We start from the raw sequence: 27,897 nt of genomic DNA on the forward strand, positions 1-27,897 counted from the left end.
CGCGCCGCTTCCGATTGGCCCCGGCCGTGCCCCGTCGCCGCGTCGCGCTGTGGGCCCGTCGGAGCGACGCCGCCGCGGGTCAGTCGGCGGCCGGAGAGGGAAGATGGACGCAGGTGAGGAGCTTCCCAGGCGCCGGGGCCCATCTCCCGGGAGGCGCGCGCCCCGCCCCTCGGAGGCCGCCGTTGCCGCCGGGGCGGGCGTCGCTCCCTGGGGGACACGCGCGGCGCGGCCTGGGCTCCGGCGGGGGAGCGGGGCGCGGGCGGCTGCGGAGGATGCGGCGGCTGGAGGGCGCGCCTTTCCGCCGCGCCTCGGACAGCCTGTCAGGTGTGAGCTTCCCGTTTTTCCCCGGTCTTGCGGGGAGTTCTTGAGTTTCTGAGTCGAGTCGTCTCGGGGCTGAGACTTGAGGGCCCCCGGGGCGGGAGCCGGCGAGAAAGGACGGCAAGGAGCTGGGGCGCGAGCGCGGGCGCCGGGGGGACCGCTGCGGCACCCGGGTCCGGGGACCAGCGAGGACCTAAAAAGGGGAAGGGCTTTAATAGTAAAGTCACGTTAGTAAGCGAGAGGAAGAAAGATGTTTCAGTAGCCGCAGTCCTTCTTTTTTGTGTGTGGATAACCAATAGATTGTCCAAGCTTCCTTTGTTGTGAATGAAAAGAAAAACAGTGAACCCGTCATATTTTAACCTCTTGCGGTCCTAATACAAATGGGGTACGTGTTGGGGTTTTGTTATTCTATCATGCTTCTCCTCAAGAAGGAGCAGTACTTTAATTTTTACTCGCAAGATATTTTGGAGACTTCAGTCAATACCAAACCATCTTTTCGCCCCGTGGCCCTGAAAGCGTTTTTGGGGCCTCTCTTTTTCATTCCACGGCAGTCTTAGTTCTTTCATTCCTTGTAAGCAATGTATTGCTTTCCTCCTCCACCTGTCCATCCCCCATCTGTAGAGAAAGACTTCATCTGGTTTAATTTCACGTGTCATTCTCTGTGGCATTGCTTTGTTTTTCTTTTCCTGGCAGCTGCATCATACATTTACTAGTATCTTAGCTTGGGAATGATGATGGGTGTGTGTAGCCAATTTTGTTTCAGTGATTTGTGTCAGCTCATGACTAAATGTGTTAGATGACAGGAGGAGGAGACAGGAGTACTGAAAGCCAAGGAACTTTGGGAGGTTTGTTTTAAGAAAATAAATACCAGACACCATTGTAGTGTTTGCTGTATGTGTTTGTGTAGGGGGATACAATCATTTGCTTAACTACTTTCTTTTTAGGTGTTATTATTTGGATACCTAAGACCATTCGTATGAGAGTCTTGGTAAAGGGGAAAACAGTTCATGTCAGTCATGTTAAATGTGAAATCATCATGCTCCACTTTGGAATACAACTGACTGTACAGTTGTGTGAGGATACACCATGGAAGGACACTCCAGTCTGCTACCTGTGGAATCATAGTAGAAAACTGTAGGGAAAGTGAAGGCTACTGCTCACGCTGGGGCTGGTGTGTTTCGTTTTCAGGGCATGATGAGGGTTTTTCTCCTGCTGTAACGCTGTACATCTTTTTGGGAGTGAGTAATGGTCCATGTCTCCTCTAATCCCAGAAGCCCTGACAGATTCTCGCTTTCTTGATCAAATGTGATATAATTCATGGTGGTTTTTATAGACATTCCTTCCAAAGACAACATCTGTTGAGTGCCAGCTGTGTGTCAGACAGTTTTAGACCCTGGGGTAGAGAAAAGAGCAAAATAGACAAAACCCCTGCCCCATGGAGCTGATGTTCTGCACGTGGGACCATGAGACCAACCGGAAGCAGCAAGAAAAAGAAGTGCAACGTGGGCTCTGGGCAAGTGATCTGTTCCAAGCAGAGGTGGTGCAGTTGTTGCTGGGAAGGCTGGGAGAGGTCTCACTGCAGAGGTGACTCGACCAAGACCCTAGAGCATGGCCGGCATGGGAGTGGGGTGAGCGTGGAGGCGGGAGCTGGGGCCTAAGCGGCCGGGGCCTGGTCATGGGCCTGTCGGGTCACGAGGACCTGGGCGTGTGTTGCGTCTGATGTGATGGTGGCCCTTTGAGGTTTGGGGAGGAGTAATATGAGCAGGCGGCTGTTTAAAGGCCTCCCTCTGGCTGCCGGTGGTGAAGGCGCTGCGGAGGGCTGGTGAAGGCGCTGCGGAGGGCGAGGGCAGAGGAGGGGGAGTGGCTGGGAGGCTGCTGCTGTCCGCAGGCAAGCGGAGGTGGGGGAGAGGAGGGTGAGGTCTGGGTGTGTTTTAGGTGGAGATGGGATTTGTTTACAGATTGGAAGTGGAGGGAGGAGGAGAGGGCAGAATTAAAGATGGCTCTGAGGTTTTTGTCCCAAGCTAAAAAATAAAGCAAGCTGGGGGGGACCTGGGGTTGGGGAGGGGTCCTGCTCTGTGGGAAGCTGTCAAGAGTTTGGCTTTGCCTGTGTCAAGTGAGAAATGCCTCCTGGACATCTGTGGGCCTTTAAGTGTGAGGGTCTGGAGCTGGGAGAAAGTCCTGGACCAGGCATTCAAGTGTGTGAGGCCGCGCTGGGTGGGGTGACCTAGGGTGTGTGTGTGGGTGGGAAGGAGAGACCGGGGAGTGAGCCCAGGGCCTGCAGTGGGGGAGGCAGAAACACCCTCGCAGCTCAGAGGTGCACATGCCAGCACCGTGTCTTACGTTTGCATCTCTGGTGCGTCACATGGTGTCTGGCATGTGGTTGGTAATCGAAGAAGCAGAACTTGAATTAGTAATAATTCACACATTCCCATATGGTGAGGATTTCAGTTTTGTGGCGTTTGTGTATAGCACAAATTGAGTCTGTTAGCCTAAGAGGTCGGTGACGTAGGAAGGGCCTCTCCTTGCAGGCCACAGGGCCAGAGAGGACATTGTCCAGTGTGTGTGCTAAGCAGCGTTTCCTGATGTAGCTATGGTTCTGGGCTCTTCTTATTTCTTTCCTTCCATTACAAACTGATCCACCATTGTCTTCAAATGTAATATTTGTGATTTTGAAAAGTAACCACCTGCAAACACATTATCCTAAACATACACATTTCTAAAGGAAGGGGAGAAAACCCATCTGTTGAATATATTCGTAAGATAGTTTTCATTTTTGAAAAAAATCTTCACAACAGGTTCATTATAGTAATGTCTAAAAGAAGCCTGTGGGTGCATGGTCTATGTGGTTCTCCCTCGGTGACTGACGGCGTGACTGGCACTAGCTGAAGAGATGTTGGCTTCGTTCATTGAACACAGTTCCCTGTGTTTCTACCCATCAGATTAGTAGTATTCGAAAATGACTTTGCCTGCTAAAATGGCCATCTTATTAAAGTGCTTTCTGCTTTCACTTGGGGTTGTGATGCGGGCGGGCCCAGGTGAGCAAGTGAGGAAAGTCACAGGTCTTGGACTGTGTGACCAGGTGGTTGCCTCTCCCTGGGGCCTGGGAGGGGTCCGCGAGCCCGGGCTGGGGCGTCCTCTGGGTCCTCGCGAGGCCCCTCTGGATTTTGAAGCTGTACCACCTGCATTTCAGGAAGAGGTGACTAGATGGTGGCAGGGGTCCTGCCATGTGGGAGCCAGGCCACTCAGCAGAGGCCATGCAGGTGCCCTGGAAAGGGGCGTCCTGGGCTTGGCCAGCCCTCGAGAGTGTTAGTGATAGGGCATGTTGGCTTTAAGATAGAGGTGCGTGCGGTTCTCGATTAAAACTCGGTGTATGCCCCTGTGTTCCAAACTGCTATTCTGTAATTGAACGAAGTAGAAGTGCTATTACATATTTTGGTTAAATTGATACTGATGATAAAACAAATGTGTTTTGTTTGGGGAAGTAGGGGTTTAGTTTCATCCTGTGAACAACGAAGTCTGCACTAATGTGAAAACGAGGAGGAGGTGGTAGTGCTCCGAAATGTTTGCTGGAGGCTTGCCAGTCCCCTGTTCTCACCTTGCTACCCTAACCCCGGTCATGGGGAAGGGAGCTGAGACCTGATGTCGCGCCATGTGGCTGAGGCGCACCCCGAGGCTGCACTCTGCCTCTAGGCTGGCTCCACAGGAGTGAGGAGGGTGGACGCAGGAGTGGGGCTGCTTGGAAGGAAGAAGGCCTGGGGGTCGTCTGCCTCTGCGGGAGCCCCTCAGAGTGCGCCGGGGCGTGCTCCCGCAGCCCGAGGCTGAAGCCACGAGGTCCTGTCTGGGCGTTTCAGGAGTCGGGGAGCAGTTCACCCTTGTCGGTGCAGGTGGGACGCTGAAGAGCCATGAAGCCTGGGAAGGGGTAAGGAGGCCTCACTCCTTTCTCCTCTTGCGGTAATCGTTGCTGTTCCGTGGGGTCCTTCATGCTCATTTCCCACGCCGTAAAGCCTGAGACGTCGGAACCAGCGCATGATGTGGAGGGCGACAGCTGGTGTCTGTCCGAGTGCAGCCGTTCTTCTGAGGGTTGGACTCACGTTGGTTCGGCCTGTTGACATTGTCCTGGCAGTTGCACCTCTGTCAGTGTGAAGACACGGACATCCCAGCACTCCGAGGTGGGCACAGCAGAGCGGAGGAAGGAGGCTGGCCCCCTGCGCTCTGAATCCCGGATTCCTGGGAGAAGGCTGGAGTTTGGGTCAGCCTGAAGGAACGGTCCCAGAGGCCCACCGATGCTGGTGGACATCACACCCCATGGCTCTGAGGTGGGAGAGCTGTGGCTGCGGCAGCGTTTTTCCCCATCAGAACCTTTGTCTCCTTGCTGGCTTTGCCGGCTTTGGCTCGTGTGGTCAAGAATCCGAGGCCACAACAACCCTTAATTTTCTTGGTTGCAGTAGGAAACTTGTGGTATCTTTGAAGTTAATGGACTAGCTCCTCCTCTCCCACAGAGCGCTGCGTCACTCTGAAGTTGGCTTCCCTGCCTGTGAAGTTTGCTCATAAACCTAAGAAAAACACCTGCTCTGTGTTTTGCTGTGTCAGTCATGAGAATAGCTTAACTTCAGAGCTGCCCAGGGTTGTTAACCTATTTTCAGAATTAGTTCTTTTTTGTTTCTTATTTACTTGCCTTTTTGTTTAGTTTTGTTTCCAATTTTTTAAAGTATAGGGAGCTACACATCTTAGGGGTTTCTCACTAGATTCCGATATGCAGACACGGATATGTTTCTCCTCGTGGCGTGTGTCCCATCCGTCTGAGATCTGTCTGCATGAGGGACACCTGCCAAGGCTGGGACACCATCCACTAGGGGCTGGTGCCTTGGAAAAGGCTCGGACATCAGTAGGATTTCCGACTCCACCAGACCGGATAACTGTCCTGTGGTGTTGTCAGCTGAGCTTGGACAGGTGCTGTTCAATGCTTGTTTCTGAAACTAGACTAGGAATTGGGTCTCCCTGTTGAGTGGAGCTTGTGGGTCAGAAGGCTGGCTCCCAGCAGGCAGCGGGTGCGTCCGACAGGTCCACAGCGCTCCCTGCGACTCGGCCCCTGGAAAGACACATGCGCTTTCCTTCCCCCCAGCTCAGCTTTATACGCATGTGCAGAAGCAAGTAATCTTATGTGAAAAAAGAGGGAAATAGATTTGGACTTGAAATTATTTATTCCCTGGTGTGATAAACAAGTAACGCATGTTAGAGCAGAGCTTGTGGGTGAAGGCTGGCTGCCCCCAGCCTCAGCTGCCGTGAGTTCGCTCTGAAGACCGTGTGCTCATGTAACCCCGCCGTGGGTCAGAGGTGAAGGGGGCGGGCGAAGCTGAGCCCAGGTCTCTGCCAGCCCGAGACAGTCAGCAACTATCACTGGACTTCAGGTTCTGAGCACGCTGGGCACTGCTGAGTCCCCCCCAGCCCTCTGCTGGGGAGTCAGCTATGTACCTCGCTGAGACTTCCAGGTGTGGTAAGATATGCCTTTGACCCCGCTGTTAATTACAGGGCTTTCCTTGGAGTCCTCCTGTCTGCCCGCCCAGCTCTCCCCATGGGGGTGGGACGCGTCGCAGCCGCACTCCAAGGGTATCCTGTCACGATCCCCATTTTATGGATGAGGAAACTTCCACGCCTAGAAGTTCAGTGACCGGCCTGGGGCCTACAACCCAGGGTGCCGAGCCGGGATTTGAAGCCCCCGTCCCACTCCCGGCCCCCGCCCCCGCCTGCTGCCTTTCCCCACGGGAACGTTGCACAGGCACAGGCAGGGCTGATGACAGGGCCTCCTGCACACTGGGGCACGGAACTCCCTTTACGTGCAACTGCCAGGCCCCTGTGGCGGGAGAGCAGAGGTGAGGAGAGCACAGGCCTTGGATGAGCTCACCCAGGACAGGCGCATGTGTAGTTCGCACTTAAAGACTTTGGAAAGAGAGCCCTTCCTGGGGGCTGGGATTCAGAGGACTTATATTATTTTTGTAGTCTTCAATGTACTTTATAAATAGCATATGTCATTTTTTACCAAAAGGCAGACTGTTGTCAAAAACTAAATTCAGATGCAATAGAAGCTCGTATATAACGCTGGTTTTCTCCAAGGTCTCTGAGATTTCAGGGAAAGGGAGAGAGTGGGCGTCTCTGACGTGTGAGTGGCCACAGGGGAGAGGCTGCGGGCGAGGTGGGGGGCTGCAGGTGAAGGGCCTTGGGGTTGGGGGGGTTCAGGGCACAGGGGAGGTGAGGGGAGGTGTTGGGGCGCAGTGAGAGGCATGTGCCCAGCGTCTCTGAGGAGCAGCTGAGAGCCTGGGGTGCCCTCCCCTGGGTGCCAGCCTGGCAGGCACCAGGCTCTGTCAGCTCTTCTCTGGGAGCCCGCCACAGAGGGGTGCTGCCTCTCTGGTTTTCTTCGTGTCTATAATTTTTACTTTAGTTACATAAGTACAGGCTAGAATTTCCCCTTGAACCGCATTTGGGTATGTAATTCCGTGCATTAGCCACATTCACCTTGTTGTGCTACAGCCACCACTGCCATGACCAAACCTTTGCTTCACTCCAGACAAACTCCTCATCAGTTAGCTGGTTGGCATTAACCCCCATTCCCTTCTCCTCTCGGCCCCTGGCAACCTGTGTTCTAGCTTTTGACTCTCTATTTCATAGGAGGTCTTTTTAGGTCTGGCTTATCTCACTCAAGATGATGTCAAGGTTCATCCACATTGTTGCATGAATCAGGACTTCATTCCTTTTTAATGCTGATAAAATTCCATTGGTGTTTATACCACGTTTTCCTGTCCATTCCTCTGCTCATAGGCACTGGGGTCTCCGGTTTCTTAAATCGCAGCAAATCAGAGCACGTATTCTCAACCTCAGGATGACCCCGGCAGAGGCTGTGGCTCAGTGACCCCGAGGGCAGAGTGGCATGGCCGTGTGGACGCAGTGGCCAGCAGCGCCCTTCTGGTTGTGCTCGGGCTCTTGGCGCCTCTGGTGGCTTTGTGGGGTTCCCTCAGCCTTCCGGGGGCTGGATCTGTCCACAGGCTCCCAGCATCCCATGGCGTGATGGCTGTTCTCCGTTCCGCTTATTCTGTGGCCTGTTTCGCCTACAGTGCTCAAGGATGTCATTTCATTTTATTTCTGTCCTTTAGGTATTAAACATTTTAGTCTAAAATAAGTGCTGAAGTCAGGTGGCCTTTGTAACTTTTATTTTTACTCTTTCTCTCTCCTGGGGCTGGCCCCTGCCCTGATCTCGCACTCTGGTGTCGCTGCCAGACCCGAATCTGTTGGCTCGAGAAGTTGCTGCCCGGCAGGACCCCTGGCAGTGCCTCCGCAGTGTTCCGCCGAGAATGGCTGTCACAGGGGCGCAGGAGATGGGGGCCGGGCGGGTGCCAGAATCTCCCGTGGAAATGCCCCTGGAGCCCTGATGTCATATGAGAAGTTGCAGGTAGATGTGTGTCTTTGGTTCCCACAGCTACTCTGACTTACGACACTCTCAGATTCGCTGAGTTTGAAGATTTCCCCGAGACCTCGGAGCCTGTCTGGATACTGGGTAGAAAATACAGCATTTTCACAGGTATCGACCACACTGGAGCCCTCATGCTCTTATAGCTCGGTCTGCAAAAAGTATTTTGGATGATACTTATCTGCAAACTATTCTGGAACATGTGACTTACCAACTTAAGGATTTGTGTGTGTTTCCTTTTGAAATTCTCTAGAAAAGGACGCAATCTTGTCTGATGTGGCATCGAGACTTTGGTTCACATACAGGAAGAATTTCCCAGCCATTGGTAAGTACCCTGTGTTGTTACAATGTGTAAGTGTCTTAGGAGGGAGGAGTGCCTAGTTTATGGTGTCACTTTGTTCTGACCCTCACAGCACCTCTGGTTAGGTAACTTGAGGCCTCACACCTAGTGGTGACCGAGCTGCAATCCAAACCCAGGGCTCCTCGGTCTGCTGAGGGCCCCCAGGGTCCGACTGCTGGGCACAGCTTACTGCTGCGACCTGAAACCAGTGTAGTCATGACCACCGTTTTTCATACTACGGAACAGGATGGACTGGGAGACGGGGTGTCAGCCACCGTGAGATGGTGAAAGATGCATTATGATCGTGTGGGGTTGCAGTTGTCCAGTGTGTCTCCCTCTAGGTCATTGTCTAGGGAGGGCGAAGGCCATTTACCCACCATCTTTTCTACGTTCTCCACACTTCGCGGTGGAGAGTTCAGGGGCAAGATGAGTGTGGCATGTTTTCACATGACACTAATGCACGTCCATTAAAGAGCAGCTCTTCATCTTTGACACCCTGGAGCCGGGTGAAGGACGGGACGAGCTGTCGGCCTTTGGCTTCACAGCCGGGCACCGGAGACCAGGATGGAGGGACCAGGCCTTCCTGGTCCCCGGGGCCACTGGCACACATCACACGAGCTGGGTGGCTTAGAACAGCAGACCCTGATTGTCTCTTTGTCCAGCGGCTCCGAGTCTGCCACTGAGGCGGGGGCCGGCTACATCCCCTCCGGAGCCTGGGCCTGAGCCGAGCTCTCGAGTCTGCCTCTGGCCGCATGGCCGCCTTCCCTGTGTCTCTTTGTCCTCCCCTCTTCATATTGGGACACCACTCATTGGAGTTAGGGCCCCCCAACTCTGGTATGACCCCCTCTTAGTTGCTGACATCTGCAGACACCCTTTTCCCAAATCAGGTAGGTCACTTTCTGAGGTTCCAGGTGGACATGAGACACTCTTTGGCTGAAGTCACAGCCTGCCAGTGGCCAAGATGCCGTTCAGTTCTCCCACAGTGGCGGGGAAGGAAAATGGCCACAATGGCTTGATACTGGGGACCCAGAAATGTGGGGAAACGAGAAGAGAGTCGTGTGGGTTGGTGTTGAAGATCGCGTTTGTCAGGTGTGTTCTGGGGCTGGGTGCCTGGCCCCAGCTGCCTGTTTCCATCTACTCCGAGCCTGCTGTGCTGGGCCCTGGGGGCTGAGGGGCACGGCCCATGGACCCTTTCCTTTGGGGGGTTTGTGCCCAGGATATTGGGCTGGTAGAGATGCAGTCGCCCACCAGTTACAGACATGTTTTGTGGTGCGGTGAGGGACAGGCACCGACACTGCCCTGCAGTTCAGTTGTTTGGGTGGCCCCAAATGCACACGGAGAACAGGGCTGCAGAGGAGCCTGAATTTCGTCATTTGGCAAAGACATTATGGAGGGGTACGGGCAGGGTGGGGACCAGTGTGGACGAGTGGGAGTGACATGTCTCCCAAGGGATGGGCAGAGATGGCCACGGTTGTCTGCAGTGGGCTGAGGATGGTAATGGCCCGTGGGTCAGGTTGGTCCGTGGGCCGGGCCCTTAGCTGTGACCAGCTGTGCAGCTCTCCCTCTGAGCCCCATGGCGGCCCCAAGTCTCTAAGCCCCGAGACTTGGGGAGAGGGTTGAAGCGCAAGCATCTGACTCTGGGATGCTGCCCGTTGCCGCGCTGTGGTGTCACCCCGTGCCCCCCGCTTCCTGACAGTGGGGGGCTGCCCGCCCCACCTCCCTGTGTGGCTCCCCCTCCCATGTTGGCGTCCAGTGGCTTCCCACTAGGCTCCTCTCAGGGGTGCCTGGGTGTTTCTCATCATCCTGTGACATGAAAGCACCATGCTGGGTGAGGGGGGCTTCTGTGTACCTGGGTGGGTGGGTGTGCAGGGAGGCTCGGGGCTGTAGCCGGCCGGGTACATTCTGCTGTGACTGCTTGCGGGCACCATCAAGCCTGTGATCTTCTCCTTTCTGGTAGTTGAAAATGGCAGTTCTTACTTACCTTTGCATTTTCCATTCACGCCTGAGGGCATCCTCTTCTCTTGCTTGCTGTGAGTCACCTGTCACCACACTTTGCCCACCTTGAGGGGTGGGTCACCAGGGGTTGCCCCTCGCAGCGAGGGTAGCCCGTGGCTTTGCAGGGTCTTCGTTTACGTCGCCCGACGGAGGTGACCATGGGTGTGCTGCTGCCCCAGCATGTCACCGTCAGTGCTTCCTGTGCAGAGCGCTGCTTGCCAGGCCGTCTGACCGGATTCTCTCTCTCTGCCTGGCAGGGGGGACAGGCCCCACCTCGGACACGGGCTGGGGCTGCATGCTGCGGTGTGGACAGATGATCTTTGCCCAGGCCCTGGTGTGCCGGCACCTGGGGCGAGGTGAGCCACGGCGTGTGGGGGCGTGGAGGGCACATCAGGGCACTGCGGTGGCAAACGTAGGTTACAGTATGGGTGGGTTTGTTTTTTTTTAGAGAAGTTATAGAAGAGTTCCCAGATAGTGGGGTTTTTCTTGAGTAATAACCTACTAGTTTTCATGGACGTAAAAGAATGACTTTAAAGAATGCTGGTAAATTTGTGTAGAAGTCATCTTAAACCGCTGACACTGCTTCTGCTTTGTGTGTGGATTTGTTCGGTGAGGTTGGCACATTTGAAATCCTGCAGGATTTGGTGTCTCACTTTAAAAACAGTCACAGAAGGTGTGGACGTTATCCGTACCTTGAGTATTTTATAAAAATGGAGATTTTTCTATCCTGTTTGTGATAAAACAACATCCCTATTGGTTTCCTTAGATTGGAGGTGGATGCAGCGCAGGAGGCAGCCAGACAGCTACTTGCGTGTGCTCAGCGCCTTCCTCGACCGCAAAGACAGCTACTACTCCATCCACCAGATAGGTGGGTGGGTGCCGTGGCTGCCCCTGGCTGTTGGCAAAGGGTGGCGCTTCGTTGGGCTCCCCCTGAGAGCTTTTCTGGTGTCACGGTGTGAGGTCCATGTGTCATTCTGGGTTCTCCCCGCCCGAGAGCTGGCTGTGGGGGGGCAGGTGTCCCACAGACCCCAGCCTCACCCCTCTGTGGCTGAGCGGCCCCTTTCGGTGTCTGCTCCGTTCTCTGGGACATTAGACCCGACCTCAGGGAGGTTCTTCTCTGGAGGCTCCGAAGGGCCTTGGTTGAAGCAAGTCCAACTCCAGAGTTTGACCTGAGTTGGCCGGGCTGAGGGGCTGAAGCATCCAGTCCTTTTCTTTCAGTTTCCTGGTTCTTACTGAAGGAACCTGCCACCTCTCCCCTTTCCTGTCTCCCTCTTGGAGGGCACGTGCCGGTGCCTCTCAGGAGCTCCTGGGAGCGGGTGCTCCTTGGGAGTGGGGGGTTACGGTGGGCTTGGCCTGGGTGTGCAGTTGCCACCTGCCCGGGGCTCAACTCCTGGGGACGTGCGGTGAGGCCAGGAGGGTGCCCTGTGCTAACCTGTCACCTGTCACCCTCTTTGCAGCGCAAATGGGAGTCGGCGAGGGCAAGTCCATCGGGCAGTGGTACGGCCCCAACACGGTCGCCCAGGTCCTCAAGTACGTACAAGCGGGGCCTCCTGGTTCTTGGGTGGCATGAGCCTGCCTTGGGTGTGCAGCTCTCCCGGAGGGGCGGCCCCAGAGGGGGTAGCATGTCGCTTATTTTTCTCTGTCAGTTGATGCCAGGTTGCCTGGCGGCTTGGAACCCGTGTTTCCTAATAACAAGGAGGCCGCAATTCTCATGGTGCCGACAAGTGGGGCCCTCCCCGGGCGGCTGCGGGGATCTGCCTGCCCCAGTCCTTTCCGAGTCTGGGGCTTTGAATCCGCTCAGGGAAGACTGTGGCCTCTGTGAGTGCCGCCAGTGGCCGCTGTCCCTGGTGTCTGGGCCCGTCTGCGTGGGGTCAGGAGCTTGTGCTCTCCCTGCCCCCCGCTGCCTCCGCCTCCTGCTGCCTCCTCTCCTTTGGCTTTGGCTCCTGGGACTTTGCTTCCTGCGAGAGCTGAGCCGCCTGCCACTCTCCTCCCTGCAACTGAGGGGCCGGGTGGGGTGTGAGAGCCCCTCCTCCTGCCCTTGTGCCCGTGTTCTGCTTGGGTCCTTGGTCCTCCTGGACATGTCCTGCTCTCACCCAGACAGAGGCGTCTGCATCCGTCCCCTCAGCCCTGCCTGTGGCACTGGACAGCCCGGGCCCCGTCCAGCCCTCTTTCCTTCCTTCCCGGGACGTCTTGTGCTCCTGAGCACCTCGGCAGGTGTCCACATGCGCTTCCTGCAGCCCCCCCACCTCGCACCCCTCCCAGTGGCGCATTCACGCCCATTCTGAGCAGCCCCCAGGAGGCCACCATAAATCGACTGTCACGTCCACAGCCGCGCTTAGGCCCCATCTCGCTGAGTCTGCACCAGCAGCCTTGGTGCAGGGCGTTCCTTCCCCAGCCCCCGCCCCGTCTCCTCTGCGTGCCCCGGAAACACTGGAGGCCGGGGCTCTGGCCGCTCCACCTCTGTCTACACCCGTGATGTTCCCCAGCTCTGTGGCCCTGGTGCCCTCTCTGCACCCACAGTTCCCAGCCTCCCATCTCGGGGCTGACCCGCCCCTGACCCCGGGCTCACGAGCTCAGCTGCTCCCTCCTCTGTCTGCTTGGGTGTCCACAGCACATCCACCGACCAGGGCCCGACCCAGTGTGCACCCCCCGTACCCCCAGTTTCCTGTGGCACATGGCTCTGCCCTTTTCTTTTCTCAACACGCTCCATCCAAAATACACCCCAAATCTGGCCAGTGTTCTCCTGTCCCTGCGCCCACGGCTCAGATGCCAGCTCTCTTTTCCTCGGTGGCTGCCTCCTGCACCACCCCTAGGGGCTCTGCGGGCTGCAGCCAGAGGCGGCTTCTTCTCATACACGAACCCAGAGGGCGAGCTGCCCTGCCCCAGGCACCGTCCCGCTCGGTGTGCGAGATGCTTGATGACTGTTTCTGCCCCTCCCCCAGGACTCTCGCCCCCACCCCTGCTCTGCTCTCCAGGGCGCTTCCTCCTGCCCAGTGTGTTTACTGATCTCTGTCCCCACGTGGTGTCAGCTGCAGAGGGGCTGCTTGGTCTCTTGTGTGTGTTTTCAGCACAGGGCATGGGCCTGGCCCATGGCGGGCCCTGGGGGCAGGAGCCCAAGCCGACCCCCCGCCAAGCTGGTCCTCCAGCTGTGTTCCCAGGTGTGCTCTGTGTCCCTTCTGCACACTACCCACCAGCAGAGCCCCCCCACCTCTCTCTTGTTCTGTACCCAGTACATGAGCCCCTGATGCCCTGGGCCATGTCAGCTGTCCCCTCTGCCCAGAGCATTGCCCCCTGCCCTTCTGCCTGTCACCTCAGGGCCCTCTGACCCGCCTCTCCAGCACCCAAGAGTAGCCCAGATTCCCCGTTTTACTTTTGACTGCATAATTGGCTTTTCCTTCAGAACCTCAGCTGCCCGTTGTAATGGCATCTGTTCCTTTAGCTTATCTGCCTCCTCTTTCCTGTGGTGAGGAAGTCTGTGTGCGGTCAGAGGCTTTGCTCCTTTGTTGCTGCATTGCCAGCAGCACTCAGCCCAGTGTGTGGAGGCGCCTCATGCATGTGTTTGGATGAGGAAACTACAGGGAAAGTGAGAGCAGTCAGTTCTGTGTCACTGTCATTACAGCCGTGACCCCAACTAACCTACAGATTCCTCTCTGCAAGGAATCCACCTCCCTCTGCTGTCTGGAGTGTGGGCAGTGGAGGGAGAGGGGCCCTAAGGGTGCTGGGTGTGGTGGTGTGGGCTGGGCCTGCTTCACATTTGGCCACACCTGCAGTGTCCAAGCAGCTGGGCAGATGTCCTCGCTCCTACCTCTGCCAGCGAGGTCAGCAGGCCATGTGCCTAGACATGCACCATTGGCACACTCTACAGACAGTGGCTCGGGTGTGGCGGCAGCACTGGGCCCCGGGGTCGGGGGCACCGGTTGTAATCTCATCTGTATCCCTGTCGGCGTGGGGACACGTCACCTGCCCTTCCCAGGCCCCAGTCTTTGCTTCCCTCGAAGTGCTGCTGCAGAGACTGAGCATCAGGTAACGAGGGAGGCTGATGGGTGTGTTTTTCTCCCCCTTCTGTTAGGAAGCTTGCAGTTTTTGACACGTGGAGCTCCTTGGCTGTTCACGTGGCGATGGACAACACCGTGGTGATGGAGGAAATCAGTGAGTAACTTAGCGTGGATGGTGTGGCTAGTAGGGTCAGAGGAGAGCTGTTGCGGCTTCTTCCCGCCTGGGTCCCAGAGGGGCTTTGAAATGTGAGTCCCTTGGCCGCCACGTGGAGCCCCCTGCTTCCTCACCGTGGACCAGGCCACGGGAGCTGGGGGCTGCGAGGAAGACTGGGGCCTCTGCTGGGGCGGGCTCCTTGGTATCCCATTTTGCTTTTAGTGTCTATGACACAAACTTCACGAGATGTGTGGTTGTGGCCACATTTGTGCAGTGATTCTGGGTCAGGTCTGTTGTGTGCATTTCTGCACCGTAAGTGAATGTGGGAACAGCCTTTTAGCTGCACCAGCTACAGCAGAGGCAAGGCGTGGGAGAAGAGCATGGCCCTGCTCGTCCTCCGAAGGATCTGCTTGGGATCTGCAGGAATCCAGCCAGCCAAGGTGTTCTGAAACTAACCTCAGGAATCCAGGAGGAAGCCCTGGCTCATTTTAACACATGACATCTCTTGAGTGGTTCGGAATTAGCATTTTGCACTGAGGGCGGCTTCTGGCGTCTTCTGAGTGGTGCTTTGTGCAGCTTTACTCGGCAGCACCTTCCCAGAGTGTTTCCCATAGCTGCTCCTACCCGTCTTACTTCAGTGCTGCGTGTAGGCTATCGCCTTGGAAACAGTTTTACTTAAGGAAGAGCAGTTTAGCAGACACAATTCTGACATTGCCCAAATTTATAGCTAAAGTGGATCTTTACAAGTGGTTTTACGTGTGGGGTGGCTGGCGGCTGAGCAGCGGCTGTTTGTGAACTTCCTCGTGTCCTCTCGTGTATCACGGCTCCACCACAGTAACTGTGGAGCCCGTTTCCCCGCGGTTGTTCTAGAAGCAGGCTCTGCCTCACCAGCATAAACACCTGGGACTTCCATGAGTTGGGATAGAATTTGGGGAACAAGGAGGGGGCCCCACCCCTGAAGCCCTTCCAGGCAGCCCCCCCGCAGAGAAAGAGGGCAAGGCCTGGAGGGACAGGACAGGGAGGCCACTGAGACATGATCGGCCCCGGGGAGGGCACGGCGTGCTTTCGGGAGACGGAGCATGTGGCCTTTCCACTCCACATCGAGAAGTGCCCAAGTAAGTAGGCCTGGAAGAAAAATCTGCGTTCAGCAAAGCAAAGCCTGGGGAAGCCTGGGGAATCGTGCCCTGGCCAAGTAAGGACTGTTTCCTCCAATTCCTCAGAACTGCTTGAGGGACAGCTAGACAGGAAGAACCACTGGTTTTCAGAAGTTCCACCAGAGGCCCCCTTGCCAGGCGAGGTCGCGGGGAGCTGACCTACAGTGTTCTCACTCAGATCTGACAGAAAGCATGCCGGGCGAGGGGGCTCTCATCCCCCCTGCCCCTCCCCACCTCCTCACCCGGTGCTAGCCAGGCCGCCTGCAGCCCGGAAGCAGGCTCTGCCAGCCGCTGATGCCGGTGGACGGAGACCTTCCCGTCCGTAAGGAGACAGCCGGAGCCACTAGCTGTTGGGAGAAAGTGCAGAGTGGAAGAAATAGTCTGATCGTGAGCACAAATGATCCCAATAGAGGAAATTAAACACTAGTACAAGGACCATCAGAGAGAAAGGGTCGGGGAGAAGAATCAGGATGGCTGAAGTAAAAATCTCCGAGAAGTACGATGGCAAAGTAGAGATGGCTGAAAGCTGAATGCATGGGAAGAACCGGGTGGAGAGGGAGGGAGTGAGAGAGGCTTCCCCCGCGGTGGAGAAGGCATTGAGTCTTCGGAGCAAAAGACCCCCCAGATTTCTCATCAGGAATACTTAAACTCCATGTTGTCCTGGTGACATTCCCGAATTACAGAGTAAAGAGAAACTTCTCTAAGCAGCCACATAAGTTGCCTTCAGAGAAAGGAGAGCCAAACTGCACACAAAGTGCTCCAGGAAAATATTTAGAATTCTGAGAAAAAGGCCTGGTTTTGTGGAGCTGGGGAAGGTATAGATGTGGTTTAATTTTTGTCATTAATTGAGAAATAGAGAATTTAAGTGTGTTTAAAATGTAGACGAAGCACTAGAAGATCACAAACGGGCCTGGGGCAAACAAACAGAAGTGACGTTGGTAATATAGTAATGCCACCCCCCACCCCCCACCCCCCAGTTCCAAAAGCGTAAAACTGGCAGGCCCAGCTCCCTCCTCTGTGCATTTCTTTATCCTGAGACATTGGAGGATCTGTGCTAGGACTAGTTCACCAGGAAAATGCCATCATAATGAAGCTTATTCAACAAAAACATAGCCTCAGAATTAGGTAAGTTAAACCTACAGTAAATAGGGAATATGTGGTATCAAATTTAGAAAAAATAAACTTACAGCAGACCAAAATAACAAGAGTCAGAGAGTTTTAACAGATACGTATCAAATCCTAGATCCTGGTGGCAGAAACTACCTTTTTTTCAAGTGCCCCAGAACATTTTAAAAAACGAATACAGCCTAGAAATCTGTGTTCAGAAGATAGAAAGGTAAAGTAGCCAGAGAGGAAAAGAATGAAAGTGCCTCCCTGCCCCCGGGCCTTTCAGACATGGGAGGAAGCAGGTGGGCTTTATAACTCAGCTAACTCTAAAAGGGCCCTTATGGATCCCGGCTCTGACTTCAAGTTCTGCTTGAGATTTCAAGATTTTGAACACTGGCTTAAAGATGAAAACTCTGTGTATGGCTTTGCAAACAAAGAGTTAGTCCAGAAGCTTTGTCATTGGTTATTAAGGAGCTTCGCAAGGCCTCCAGAGCACTGAAGGCTGCTGAGGATTTGTCAGGTTGGTTTTCCAAAGAAATCCTGATGAGTTATGTCAAGCTCTGTGAGAGGATTTGAAGATTTGCATTGTAGTCAAGAAGTGTAGAAACACTTTCCTTTTTAAAAGAATTATAAACCCATAGCTTTATAAATCAGTGGAAAGCAGCTTACAGAGAGAACCGTCCAGTGTGTTTACTTCACATCTTACTCGGTTTTTTAAGACGGCCCCAGTGCTTTGGCACCGCTGTGCTGTCTCTGTGAATTCCTCACTGATAGCTCTGGTAGCTTTAGTTTTCTTAGCAGTGTCTGTCGAACATGCACGTCTCCTGGGCCTGGGGGAAAGTCCAGGGAACCCAACAGTGGTGCTATAGTAGTTATGTCTCAGTGACGTTTCCATTATAAATTTTAATTTTGAATTTTTTATGCGTAGTAACTGGATTTAAGTTGTGTTGGGCTGAAAGTTGACAGAATTTCAGCTACCGTTTGTGAATTTGTATTTAGGTAGATGTACATCAGAATTTTTTTTTAATTAGGGCATGGAGGGCATTTCTTGTGCTATCTTAACAAAGAATATTTAGTTTTATAAAGTTTGGCTGGAGTTAATGTGAATCTGATCATTATTGTACTGAAAAATGAAACTTTTAGAAAGTAAGATTTTAAAAGTAATGACAGTGCTTAACTTAGAATTATGTGTACTTTGATTAATTTAATCGAATGAGAATATTTTACTAAAGTTTTATACCTTTATAAAGCCCTAAAAATAATTTATAAAATGAAACAGCCAACAAGCAAAATTCCTTTTTTATTTTATTTCATAGAAGTAATTTGAGTGCTTAACTAGTAAATCTTAAATAAAACTCAGGATAATGTTGATTCTATTCCTGTAACAGAATCTCAATAGGAGATTTTTCATGAGATTAATAAGAATTTAATCTGATTTTATTGTTTCTTAAATTTTAAACTTTTTAATTTACATTTAAATGATAGTACAAACACTCACTCCAGTAGCATTTTTTTTGTTCAAACATGCTGAAGTGGTTTCAGTGATGCTTAGTAATTTTTAAAGAGCAACTTTCTCTACTGTTTTAAAAATCTAATCTCTTGACTGTTTTGGCTTTTTAAACTCATGGTGTCTTTATCAAGTGCACTGGAAGGTCTATTATTGGCAGAACTGACTGGGAGACCATAACTTGTAACAATAATAAGGTATTTATTTGATAAACACTGTATGATATTTATAAAATCATATAAAGAAAACATTTGTCAGGCTCTTAATTTGAGCAAAATTTGATGTAGCTTTAGGCCTTAGAGTTGATAGTTTTATTTATGATTTTGTAGACTGTTGTTTATGTATGAAACAAAGCAGGAAAATATATGTGAGAAGGGATTATGTTTACATAGGGCTTCTTTTAATGTGTTACATTTTTTAAATGTAAACATTTTAAGTGTGTACTTAAATATGTGAGGAAATCAGACAAAGTAATAATATAGTTGCAGTGTGTGCATGTTCAGTGACAAAAATAAATCTATTTTGGTGGTAACAAAAAAATGATATGGAATTATTAGTCTCAAAATTTCAAAAGTTAATAGGACAAACCACAGTCTAATTAAAAAGTAGCTATAAATAGAAACAAGGAAAAAACCTGCTACCTAGAAATTTCAAGCCTCTGCCTTAGCTTTTGGATCAAATGAAATCAGACTAACAGACTGTATCTGTGGGCCAGGATCTGCCGTGCACAGAATTTGTAATCTGTAGCTGTAAACACTGAAAGTTAGTGAAATAAGCATACAACTTGAGAAGTTAGGAAAAGCTCAACAAAATTAACTGAAGAAACTCCGGGAAAGATTTATTAAAAAGATAAGTGCAGAAATTAATGGCTTAAAGAAGAAATGATAGAACTAATACATTCTAGAACTGGTTCTTTGAAACTGTAATACTTCAGAGCCTAGAAATCTGTGTTCAGAAGATAGAAAGGTTAAGTGGCCAGAGAGGAAAAGAATGAAAGTGCCTCCCTGCCCCTGGGCCTTTCTTATTCTGACTATATTCTGAGAAATTTCAGTGCTGCTAAGAGATGCAGAGACACTCAGCTGCACGCCTTCCATGGACACATGCAACTGAGAGAGTGGGCGCCCTGCCCGCACCTGCCCGTACCTGCCCTCACCTGCCCGCACCTGCCCACAGCTGCCCGCACCCGCCCTCACCTGCCCACAGCTGCCCGCACCCGCCCTCACCTGCCCACAGCTGCCTGCACCTGCCCTCACCTGCCCACAGCTGCCCGCACCTGCCCTCACCTGCCCACAGCTGCCTGCATCTGCCCACCTCCTTTGTGTCATCTCCTCTCATCAGGGGTCCACCACTGTGGGTAGCTGTTGTGCCTCTGGGGTCTCCTTTGGCCCTGAGAGCCCCCTGTGGGGGTTGGAGTATGCGCCCATAGTCAGACGGGGTCCTCCTCTTCACCTGCGACCTGGGGCGTGAACGTGCTGTGCGCGGGCATTCTCGGAGACGCAGGTTGTAGCAAAGGTGTGGCCCAGATGGCTGGGGTCTTAGGGAGGGAAGAAGCTGCCAGAAGTCGGAGGAGGCCACAGGGCAAAGCCTCAGGTCAGTGGACACCAGCCAGGCAGACACAAGCACGGGAGCCCCTGGCCATGTGCCTGATCCAACCGTATGCTCCTTCCACCATTATCCCACAACCTCGGTATCCATTCCCACACATACTCCCCTGGTTTCTGTCTGTATAAATTGGAAAACTAAATCACTTCCTTTGGAGTATCGCGTACTTCCTCATGGGTCACACTGTGTACCTCACCCTTCGGGGCCTGTTGGGACTTCAGTCTAGTTATAGGTCTTAAAGCAAAGACTGGTGGGGGGGTGGGTCATGAAAAGAATTAGAAGTACCCCTCAAGCCATTTACCTCAGGACATTCCTTGGCAGTTTCATCTTGTGAAACGGGATTAATCTCTCCAGACAGAGGAGTGAGGGCTGCTTCCTCAGGGGAGGTGCTCACAGGTTTAGCGGGCACTGAAGGGTTAATCTCTTTAGGTGGAGGTTGGGTGGCAGCTCCTCGGGGCAGACTGGAGGGGAGGGGGCTGTTTCCTCAGGACAGCCCACTACAGGTATATCTAACAAAGACTCAGCAGAATCCAGGGTTCCACTGTCCTCACTGCCATTATTATCAATCCATATGCTCCCATCCCAGGTTTCAGGATCCCATTCTTTTCAGTCAATACCTTTACTTTAACAGCAGACACCCTGTGAGGTTAAGATTTTAGTTTATGTTGTAAATCTGCTACTTGCACAATGAGACTCTGGGTCTTATTTTCAGAAATCTCAAGTCTGCTGCCACAGGAAAGAAGATTTTCTTCCAGGGCACATGTAGAAACCTTTACACCTGTCATATGGTGCTTATGGTTCAAATTTGAAGCCTTTAGCTCATCCCTTTATAACTTTATCCAGTATATTTAAGAGCAACCAGCTAACATCATTATACCTCTTAACTCCACAAAACTCTGTTAAGGAAAAACACTGTCACCTAGAGCCTTTCTTCATTGAAGGGTATGAGTATCTCCTTTGCCAACTCACGCCATGGACTGTCAGTGCCATCTTGATTATTGGAAATGGAGTCATTAGTGCTTTTGAATCTAATCAGAGCAGAAAACCAATTGTAAAAGCCCATTTTAAGATTCTGTTTCTCAAGAACCACTCCTGGTTACCAAGTTGTATTAGCTAGGGTTCTCTAGAAAAATAGAACCAACAAGAGATATTTGTAAGTATAAGATTTTATAAAAGTGTCCCACACAACCATGAGGATGCACAAGTCCAAATTCTGTAGGGCAGGCAGTGAACTGGCAACTCTGATGAAGGTGTTTGATGAACTCCTCGGGAAACACTTGGCTGGCTGGCCAAAGAAGAAGTGAAGGTCCTCTTTCCCCCTTAAGTCTTCAACTGATTGGATTAAATCCAGCTGATTGCATTCTCTCATTGATGTCATAAGTCACAGCTGCAGCCAATTGACTGATGATTTAATAAACCAGCCTCCTGGTTGATTAACCAGCCACAAATGTCCTTGCAGTAATGTTTAGGCCGGTGCTTGCTTGACCAGACACCTAGGCACCATCACCTGGTGAAGGTGACACATGAACTGAACCATCACGGCTTATTTCCTAACAAAGATTTTAAATTGAATATGCATAGAGTGTTTTGTTTTTTTTTTTTTCCCTCTGTGAGTGATAGGGTTATGGGACATTTTTCCTTCTTACGCTTCTCTGTGTTCTCTGAGTTAGAGTTGAATTTCAGGCTCTGGCTTTTTACACCCTTCCTGTGAGACGAGAGGAGCCCAGCGTGTCTGTGTGGAGGGGACCCTGCTCCAGGTGCCCACCCCTCAGTAGCAGGTCTCCCTCTCCAGGAAGGCTGTGCCAGAGAGCGCCATGTACCGGGGCCGCCGCTGGGCCTGCGGATCCCGACCAGCACTGCAACGGGTTCCCGGTTGAGGCTGCTGGCCGACCGGCGCCGTGGAGGCCACTGGTGCTGCTCATCCCCCTGCGCCTGGGGCTCACGGACATCAACGCGGCCTACGTGGAGACACTGAAGGTGGGTGTGGGCCCTGTCTCGCGGGCAGGCAGCGTGGCCGGGCACTGGAGATTACCGTTGTCGCAGCGTGCCGTCGTCAGGGGCTGCTGCCAGGCGGTCAGATCCCTGGAGAGCGAGCAGTCGGTTTGCAGACCACACTCCTTGCTCGAGCCGGGCAGGGTAGGCGGCCTAGTCCGCTTGTCCAGGTTAGTAACGCAGCCTTCTGACCAGACACTGAAGACAGTGTTGGGGCTCTGTGAAGGGACCTCGAGAGCCAGGCAGCCCTGCGCCTCCCTGAGGAGCCCACGGGAGCCGAGGGCCTGAGGTCCAGGAGGCTGCTGGCTGGTGGCAGACTGTGTCCCGCGGCCTCGGTAATGCCCCCAACTTGGTCTCCCACTGAGCCTGCGTCTCTTACAGACACTGGGTGCCGCTGGCCTGGGGGGCAGTGGGACACAGGGACCTCTCGGAGCTCCGTGCCTGTCTCAGGTTTCCAAGCGTGTCACCAGTGAAGTCCTCCTTTCGGTTATTATTTAATTGGTTAAAATACATAAAACATGAAATTAACATTTAGGGACGTTTTGTACTTTCACGATGTGCAGCTGCCATTTCTGTCTGGCTCCAGGACACTTTGATCACTTCCATTCCCCAGAGGAAACCCCATGCCTCTCGGGCAGCCAGTTCCCACCCTCTCTGGCCTCTGTCAGCTGCCTTGTTTCTAGATTTGCCTCTTCTGGACATTTCACACGTGGTATCAGACAAAACGTGGGTTTTTGTATCTGGCTCCTTTCACTCAACATAACGTTGTCAAGGTTCATCCAGATTGTCGCGTTACCAAAACTTCATTCCTTTTTATGGCCAAAATCTCCTCCACGTGTGTGTACACCACCTTTGTTCTTCTGTTCTTCCGTGGAAGGGCACTTACGTTGCTTCCACCTTTTGGTGATTGTGAATAGGGCTGTGATGAACATTCATGTGCAAGTTGTTATCTGAACCCGTTTTCAGTTCTTTGGGGTACCTACTTAGGAGTGGGATTGCTGGGTCATATGATACTTCTGCTTTTGAGGAACTGCCAAACTGTCTTCTCCAGTGGCAGCACTGTTTCACGTCCCCACCAGCAGGGCACAGGGCTCCAGTTCTCCACTTCCTCACCAACATGTGTTCTCTTCTGTTTCGTCTTTTATTAATCTTTTGTAATCACAGCCAAGCTAAAGGATGTGAAGTGGTTTCTCGTTGTAGTTTTGATTGGTGTTTCCCTAATGGCTAATTATGTCTAGCATCTTTTCACATGCTTTAGCCACTTGTGGATCTTTGGAGAAATGCCTAGTCACGTCTTTAACCCATTTTCCATTGAGTCGTTTGTCTTTTTATTGTTGAGCTATTGGAGTCAACTGTCAGTCTTGTCCCCTCTCTCAAGCACTCTTGACTGCCCTTTGGCCTCCCAGCTTCCCCTTGGAAGCCCATCAGCCCCTGTGCTCTCTTCTGGCCTGTGTAGCGCGCTGTGCTTCTCACCTAGCTCTGTCATCATCATCCGCCTCCCCTCCGCCCTGCTCCCATTGGAGGGAGCCCCCTTCCCTGAAGCTGCAGCCTGGGCCCCTTCTGTCAGCCCTGTTTGCCCCGCCCACACCTCCCCCCAATCTGTGCTCTTCACTGCCACTCCTGCACCGACGCTTTCCCGCCTCAGTGTGTGACCCCGTCTTCCTGCCCCGGCCTCCCCTACTCGGGGCTCGTGCCCCTTGGTACTCCTGGGGCCCTGCTGGATGGGCTGGGGTGCGGCAGCCTCGCCCAGGTCCTCACGGCCTCCCCACTGCCGCCCGCAGCACTGCTTCATGATGCCCCAGTCCCTGGGCGTGGTCGGAGGGAAACCCAACAGCGCTCACTACTTCATCGGCTACATCGGTGAGTCCACCTGGCCCGAAGTCAGGGGAGGGGGCAGGCGTGCTCCAGGGGCCCACGCGGTGGGGTCTGCGTGGCTCTGACGGCTGAGGTTAAAGGACACCTGCTCCCTGGGTGCCACTTGCGGGGAGCCCCTGCTGCTCAGGCCGAGTGGGGCCTCGGGCGTGTACCTCTGCCCACCCCCCATGGCACATGGCCTGCACCCGGGCCAGGAGCTGCCCGCCAACCTCTCTCCATCCTGCCAGGTGAGGAGCTCATCTACCTGGACCCCCACACAACGCAGCCGGCGGTGGAGTGCACGGAGGGCTGCCGCATCCCCGACGAGAGCTTCCACTGCCAGCACCCGCCCTGCCGCATGGGTATCCTGGAGCTCGACCCGTCCATCGCCGTGGTAGGCCCCTCCAGCCCCCGCCCCCACCTGGGCAGCTCTGTCGGCCGCTCGGTAGCAAGTCCTGTTTGGGAACAGGAAGGAAAGCCTTCGGTTCCTGCAGTTTTTATGGAATGAGTGTCGTGGTCAGTGATTAAGACTTCAGAGGGTGTAGGAGAGCCAGTGCTGCCCCCAGCCGCCCCCTCTGCCCTGTGGGCCCCTCCCAGGGCCTTCGTGCTTGCTGGGTGAGCCGGAGTGTGTGCACGTGTGTGCTCCCTGTGTGTGTGCAAGCGTGTGCACTTCGTGTCAGCTCCCCCCTTCTGGCACACGCAGCGGCCTCTGTGCTGTGCCACTTCCCTTTTGTTTTTTGACTTAACAGGGTATGTTGGTCGTCCTTCCCTGAGAGTGAGCTTCCCTGTTCTTTGCTTTTGATTACAGAGTTTAAACTTTTCGTTTGGGATTTATGCAAATCTGCCTTTCAAAATATATTTGATGGGTAAGGACACCAAAAATATACCAAATTGCTGCATTGCTAGGGGAGCGGTTAGCACCTCTCGGGCTCTGTTACGGATACAGCCCCATGGTTAGGAAGCATGAGGCCCGTCTGGGGCCTGCTGGGGGCTCTCAGCTGTCTGCTCGTCTGCTCCAGCCTCCCTGGCCTCCTGGAACTGTTGGGGATGGGGCGGGTGGTGCCTCTTGGCTGGTGACAGGTGGGGAGGCGTGCAGAGCTCCGTGGCTTGGATTCCTGTCCGAGAACACACGGGGAGGATTTATGTGGGTGAATCAAGTGTGTGTGTTACACTCACTGCCTCTTGGCTCGGTGATCAGCACCTAGCAGTGAGGCCCACGGAGACGGGCAGGCGCGGAGGGTGTGGTGTCGGCCCAGCGGGGTCCCCTGGAGAAGCAAACCTCCCTGCGCGTGTCCTTGCACCAGGGTGTGAGCGGCATAAACAGGTCTTCAGAGGAGGGAGAGAGAAGTACCTCGTGAGCTGCTGCTTCCCTTCTGTATTTCTGTGTTTCTCTTCTGTAATTTCCCCTTGACGTGACATTGAAGTTCTGGCAGTTTCTAGAATCCCTCATTACTGCCGTGAGATGCAGCCGCATTTTTGTGCGCAGTCAGTTGAAGGACGTGGTCTTGTGGAGGGTTTCGCAGGGTCCGGCCCCCGCGTCCGGCTCACCCCTCAACGGGAGGCTCCTCCAGGCTCCTGGCAGCAGAGTCTTGGCCCCCGGGGGAGAGTGAGCCCTGCGCCTGCTTTTGCTCCAGAAAAAGCTTCTGGCATCTTCTTGTTACTATTGTGTTATGCTCCATCTCATCCCAGGGCTCAAAAATCCACCTAACGTAACAGCCCCGGGGGAATTGCGGCTGAGGGTGGGGCCATGAGATGGGGCCTGGGTGGGGTGACCTGGGGGGGTGGCATTGCCGCATGCTGGGGGCGCCCCCAGCAAGTAGGGGGCTGGGCTGTCCCGTGGGTGACCAGGTACTGGACGCGGAAACCCCGCCGTGTCCGCTCGCTACCCAGGCGTGTCTCCGAGGGCGGCTGGGTCTGTTCAGCTTCCTCTGCTCATGACCGTGTTCTCTGCAGGGGTTTTTCTGTAAGACCGAGGAAGACTTCAATGACTGGTGCCAGCAGGTCAGGAAGGTGAGTGGCTGCTCCCCTGCGGGGCCCAGCGAGGCGGCAGGTGCTCAGGTCCTGGGCGGCAGCCTGGGCCCTGCCTCCCTCTGCTGGCCGCTCAGGGGCTCTTGCTTACCACCGGCTCCAAGAGTCAGGGTCTCCTCCTCTGTCAGCCCTGCTTGAAGCACGAGCAGCCCCACGACCCGCAGAGCAGGTTCCTTCCAGCACCTTGTCATTGTTAAGTTAGATCCTGGGACAGACGCTGCCTGTTGGCCTCTAGATTTCCAGCTTACTCATCAGCTGCATGTTGGCACAGGCGCTGGAGAGTTCAGCTGGCCCGACACAGCTGGGGTCATGTGTGATGTTCTCCACCCTTCGGCTCTTTCATCCATAAAAAAGCGGCTGGCTCTGAGCCCATGCTGCTGCCGGGGGCCTGCACGTTTGCTGCTGTGTGTGGGGTGGCGGCTGCGGGGCCCACCAAGGGCTGCCGTTCCCATGAGGTTATTTTCTGTGCTTCTGGTGGCAGCTGGGGAGGAGGGTCCTTGGCCGTGGTGTCTGAACGGGGCCGCCCCCACTGTCTCCCTGCCAGCTGGCACTGTTCGGGGGAGCCCTGCCCATGTTCGAGCTGGTGGAGCAGCAGCCTTCTCACCTGGCCTGTCCTGATGCCCTGAGCCTCTCCTTAGGTGAGTCTGGGGCTGCCCCGCTGAGCTCCGCTGCCTGGGGGGGTGCATCTCTGGGGTTTTCCACATGCCCCTAATGTTTCTGCTCCCAGGGAAGTGTGTGGTCTCTGTTGAAGCTTCTGTTTTTCCCGTAGTTTCCTTTTCTTCTGAACACTCACCTGAGCCCAAGCCCAGTGTGTGCCCAAGAGAGTCAGCGTTGCCTCCTGTGCCCTTTTCCACTTGCTTTGACCTTCAGGATTTCTGTGAATCCGGCTTCTGTGCCTGTGGCCAGGGCTACTGCTGCTTGTGGCCCCTCCCTTAGCCCATCTCCCGGCCACAGAACTTCGAGACTGGCTGCCCTGCTTTTTCCCTTGCTGGGGTGCCGGGCCTGCTCCCCACTCCCTCAGGCTCTGCTGGGGCCATGTTGTCAGCGCAGGTGATGGTGCCCCACGGGGCTGTGGCAGATGCCTCCCCACAGGAGCCGTGAGGCTGGGGGCTCCCCTTGGCCGGCGTCAGGGTCGAGGCCTGGCACACACCATGGAGTGAGTGGGCGGCTGTCAGTATCCAAGTACTTCTGTCTGTGCCAAGACCTGCTGCCGCCGTAATGAGCACGTTAGAGAGTGGCAGAGGCCCCAGGGGAAACAGTGAGAGAGTGGCACTTGGGGGGCACCAGACCCTCGACCGTACCCCATTCCTTAGGATGTGAGGTCTCTGTCCTTCGTGTGGTGGCGGGCCCTCCCCTCTGTCCCTTCCCCTCATGCCCAGAAACCCCACAGGACAGCTGTCCGGTGTGCTTGTATCTTGTTTCTTCTAGATTCTTCTGACGTGGAGCGACTGGAAAGATTCTTTGACTCAGAAGATGAAGACTTTGAAATCTTGTCCCTTTGAGAATCCGGGATTTGGGGGACAGCTTCTGAGAGCTGGGCGCTGCTCAGGGTGCCCGTGCCATCCCTGCGTTTCATCTGTCCCAGCCTGCCCGCCTCTGCCCACGGCCCAGTGCACACGCGGTTGAGGACTGTGCCCACCCGGAGGCTGTGGCCTGGATCTGTCCCGCCTGAGCCCCCAGCACCTGTGTCTGCGCCCTGAACGCAGCCACCCATCCTGATGTCTGACGGAGCCTCGGCGGGCGCTTTGGAGAGCAGCGTCTTCACGCGTCTGGAAGGTTCTTGCAACATTGCCAGGCCTGCATCCACCCATCAGCTTCCGTCCTCCTTCTTCTGGGCTTCGTTCTGTGGTTTGTTTGGGAATTAAAGTCCTGTTTGAAGTCGTGCAGCACAGACATCTGTTTCTGTCTGGCACGTCCCACATCCCAGTTGCAGAAGATGTGCCCAGCGGGCGGCGTGAGGGACAATGGCCGCGCATCCTGCTCCCGCAGCAAACCCGCCCAGCGTGGCATCAAGGGCTCTCTCAGGTGGGACGTGAGGTGTAGGGCGTCAGGGTGGGGCGGGCGAATGTGTATCTGACACTACGGGAAAGGCAGCCGCAGCCGGGACGCGGGGCCGGCCGGCCGAGTGCGGGCATCTCCCAGAGGGGGTGCCAGGCGTCCGAGCGGCGGAGGGGAGGGAGCTGCCCCCCTGCCTGTCTCCCACAGCCCGGAGGCTCTGTGCCCAGAGTGCCCCAACCACAAGAGCGTGGAGGGCGTGGGACGAGCTGCAGCCGGCTGCCCATGGAGCCTTCCTCACGGGCTCGTCCTCTGTGGAACCATCCTCACGGGGCACTGAAGGTTCTAGGTGGTTTGGGTCAAGAGGTTAAAACCACTCCAGATCTGTGGTGCATGG

General features: G+C 54.2%; 1 protein-coding gene across 2 annotated transcripts; it reads left to right on the forward strand.

Moving 5' to 3' along the window:
* Window positions 1–27,388, forward strand: ATG4B (autophagy related 4B cysteine peptidase). 2 transcript variants are annotated; one of them, XM_037850055.1, is made up of 13 exons: window positions 1–113; window positions 7,787–7,888; window positions 8,031–8,102; window positions 10,370–10,468; window positions 10,879–10,980; window positions 11,570–11,642; window positions 14,182–14,261; window positions 21,424–21,608; window positions 23,405–23,483; window positions 23,726–23,871; window positions 25,431–25,487; window positions 26,050–26,143; window positions 26,934–27,388. In XM_037850055.1, the coding sequence occupies exons 1-13, from the start codon at window positions 104–106 to the stop codon at window positions 27,005–27,007; spliced, it is 1,173 nt and encodes a 390-aa protein (XP_037705983.1). In that variant the 5' UTR covers window positions 1–103; the 3' UTR covers window positions 27,008–27,388. The 2 variants fall into 2 exon arrangements, with proteins under 2 accessions (XP_037705983.1, XP_037705984.1); XM_037850056.1 differs by lacking the exon at window positions 1–113 and having other exon boundaries at window positions 6,579–7,888.
* Window positions 27,389–27,897: the final 509 nt, after the last annotated feature.

The sequence above is a fragment of the Choloepus didactylus genome, chromosome 9, assembly GCF_015220235.1.
Source record: "Choloepus didactylus isolate mChoDid1 chromosome 9, mChoDid1.pri, whole genome shotgun sequence".
Lineage (NCBI taxonomy): Eukaryota > Metazoa > Chordata > Mammalia > Pilosa > Megalonychidae > Choloepus > Choloepus didactylus.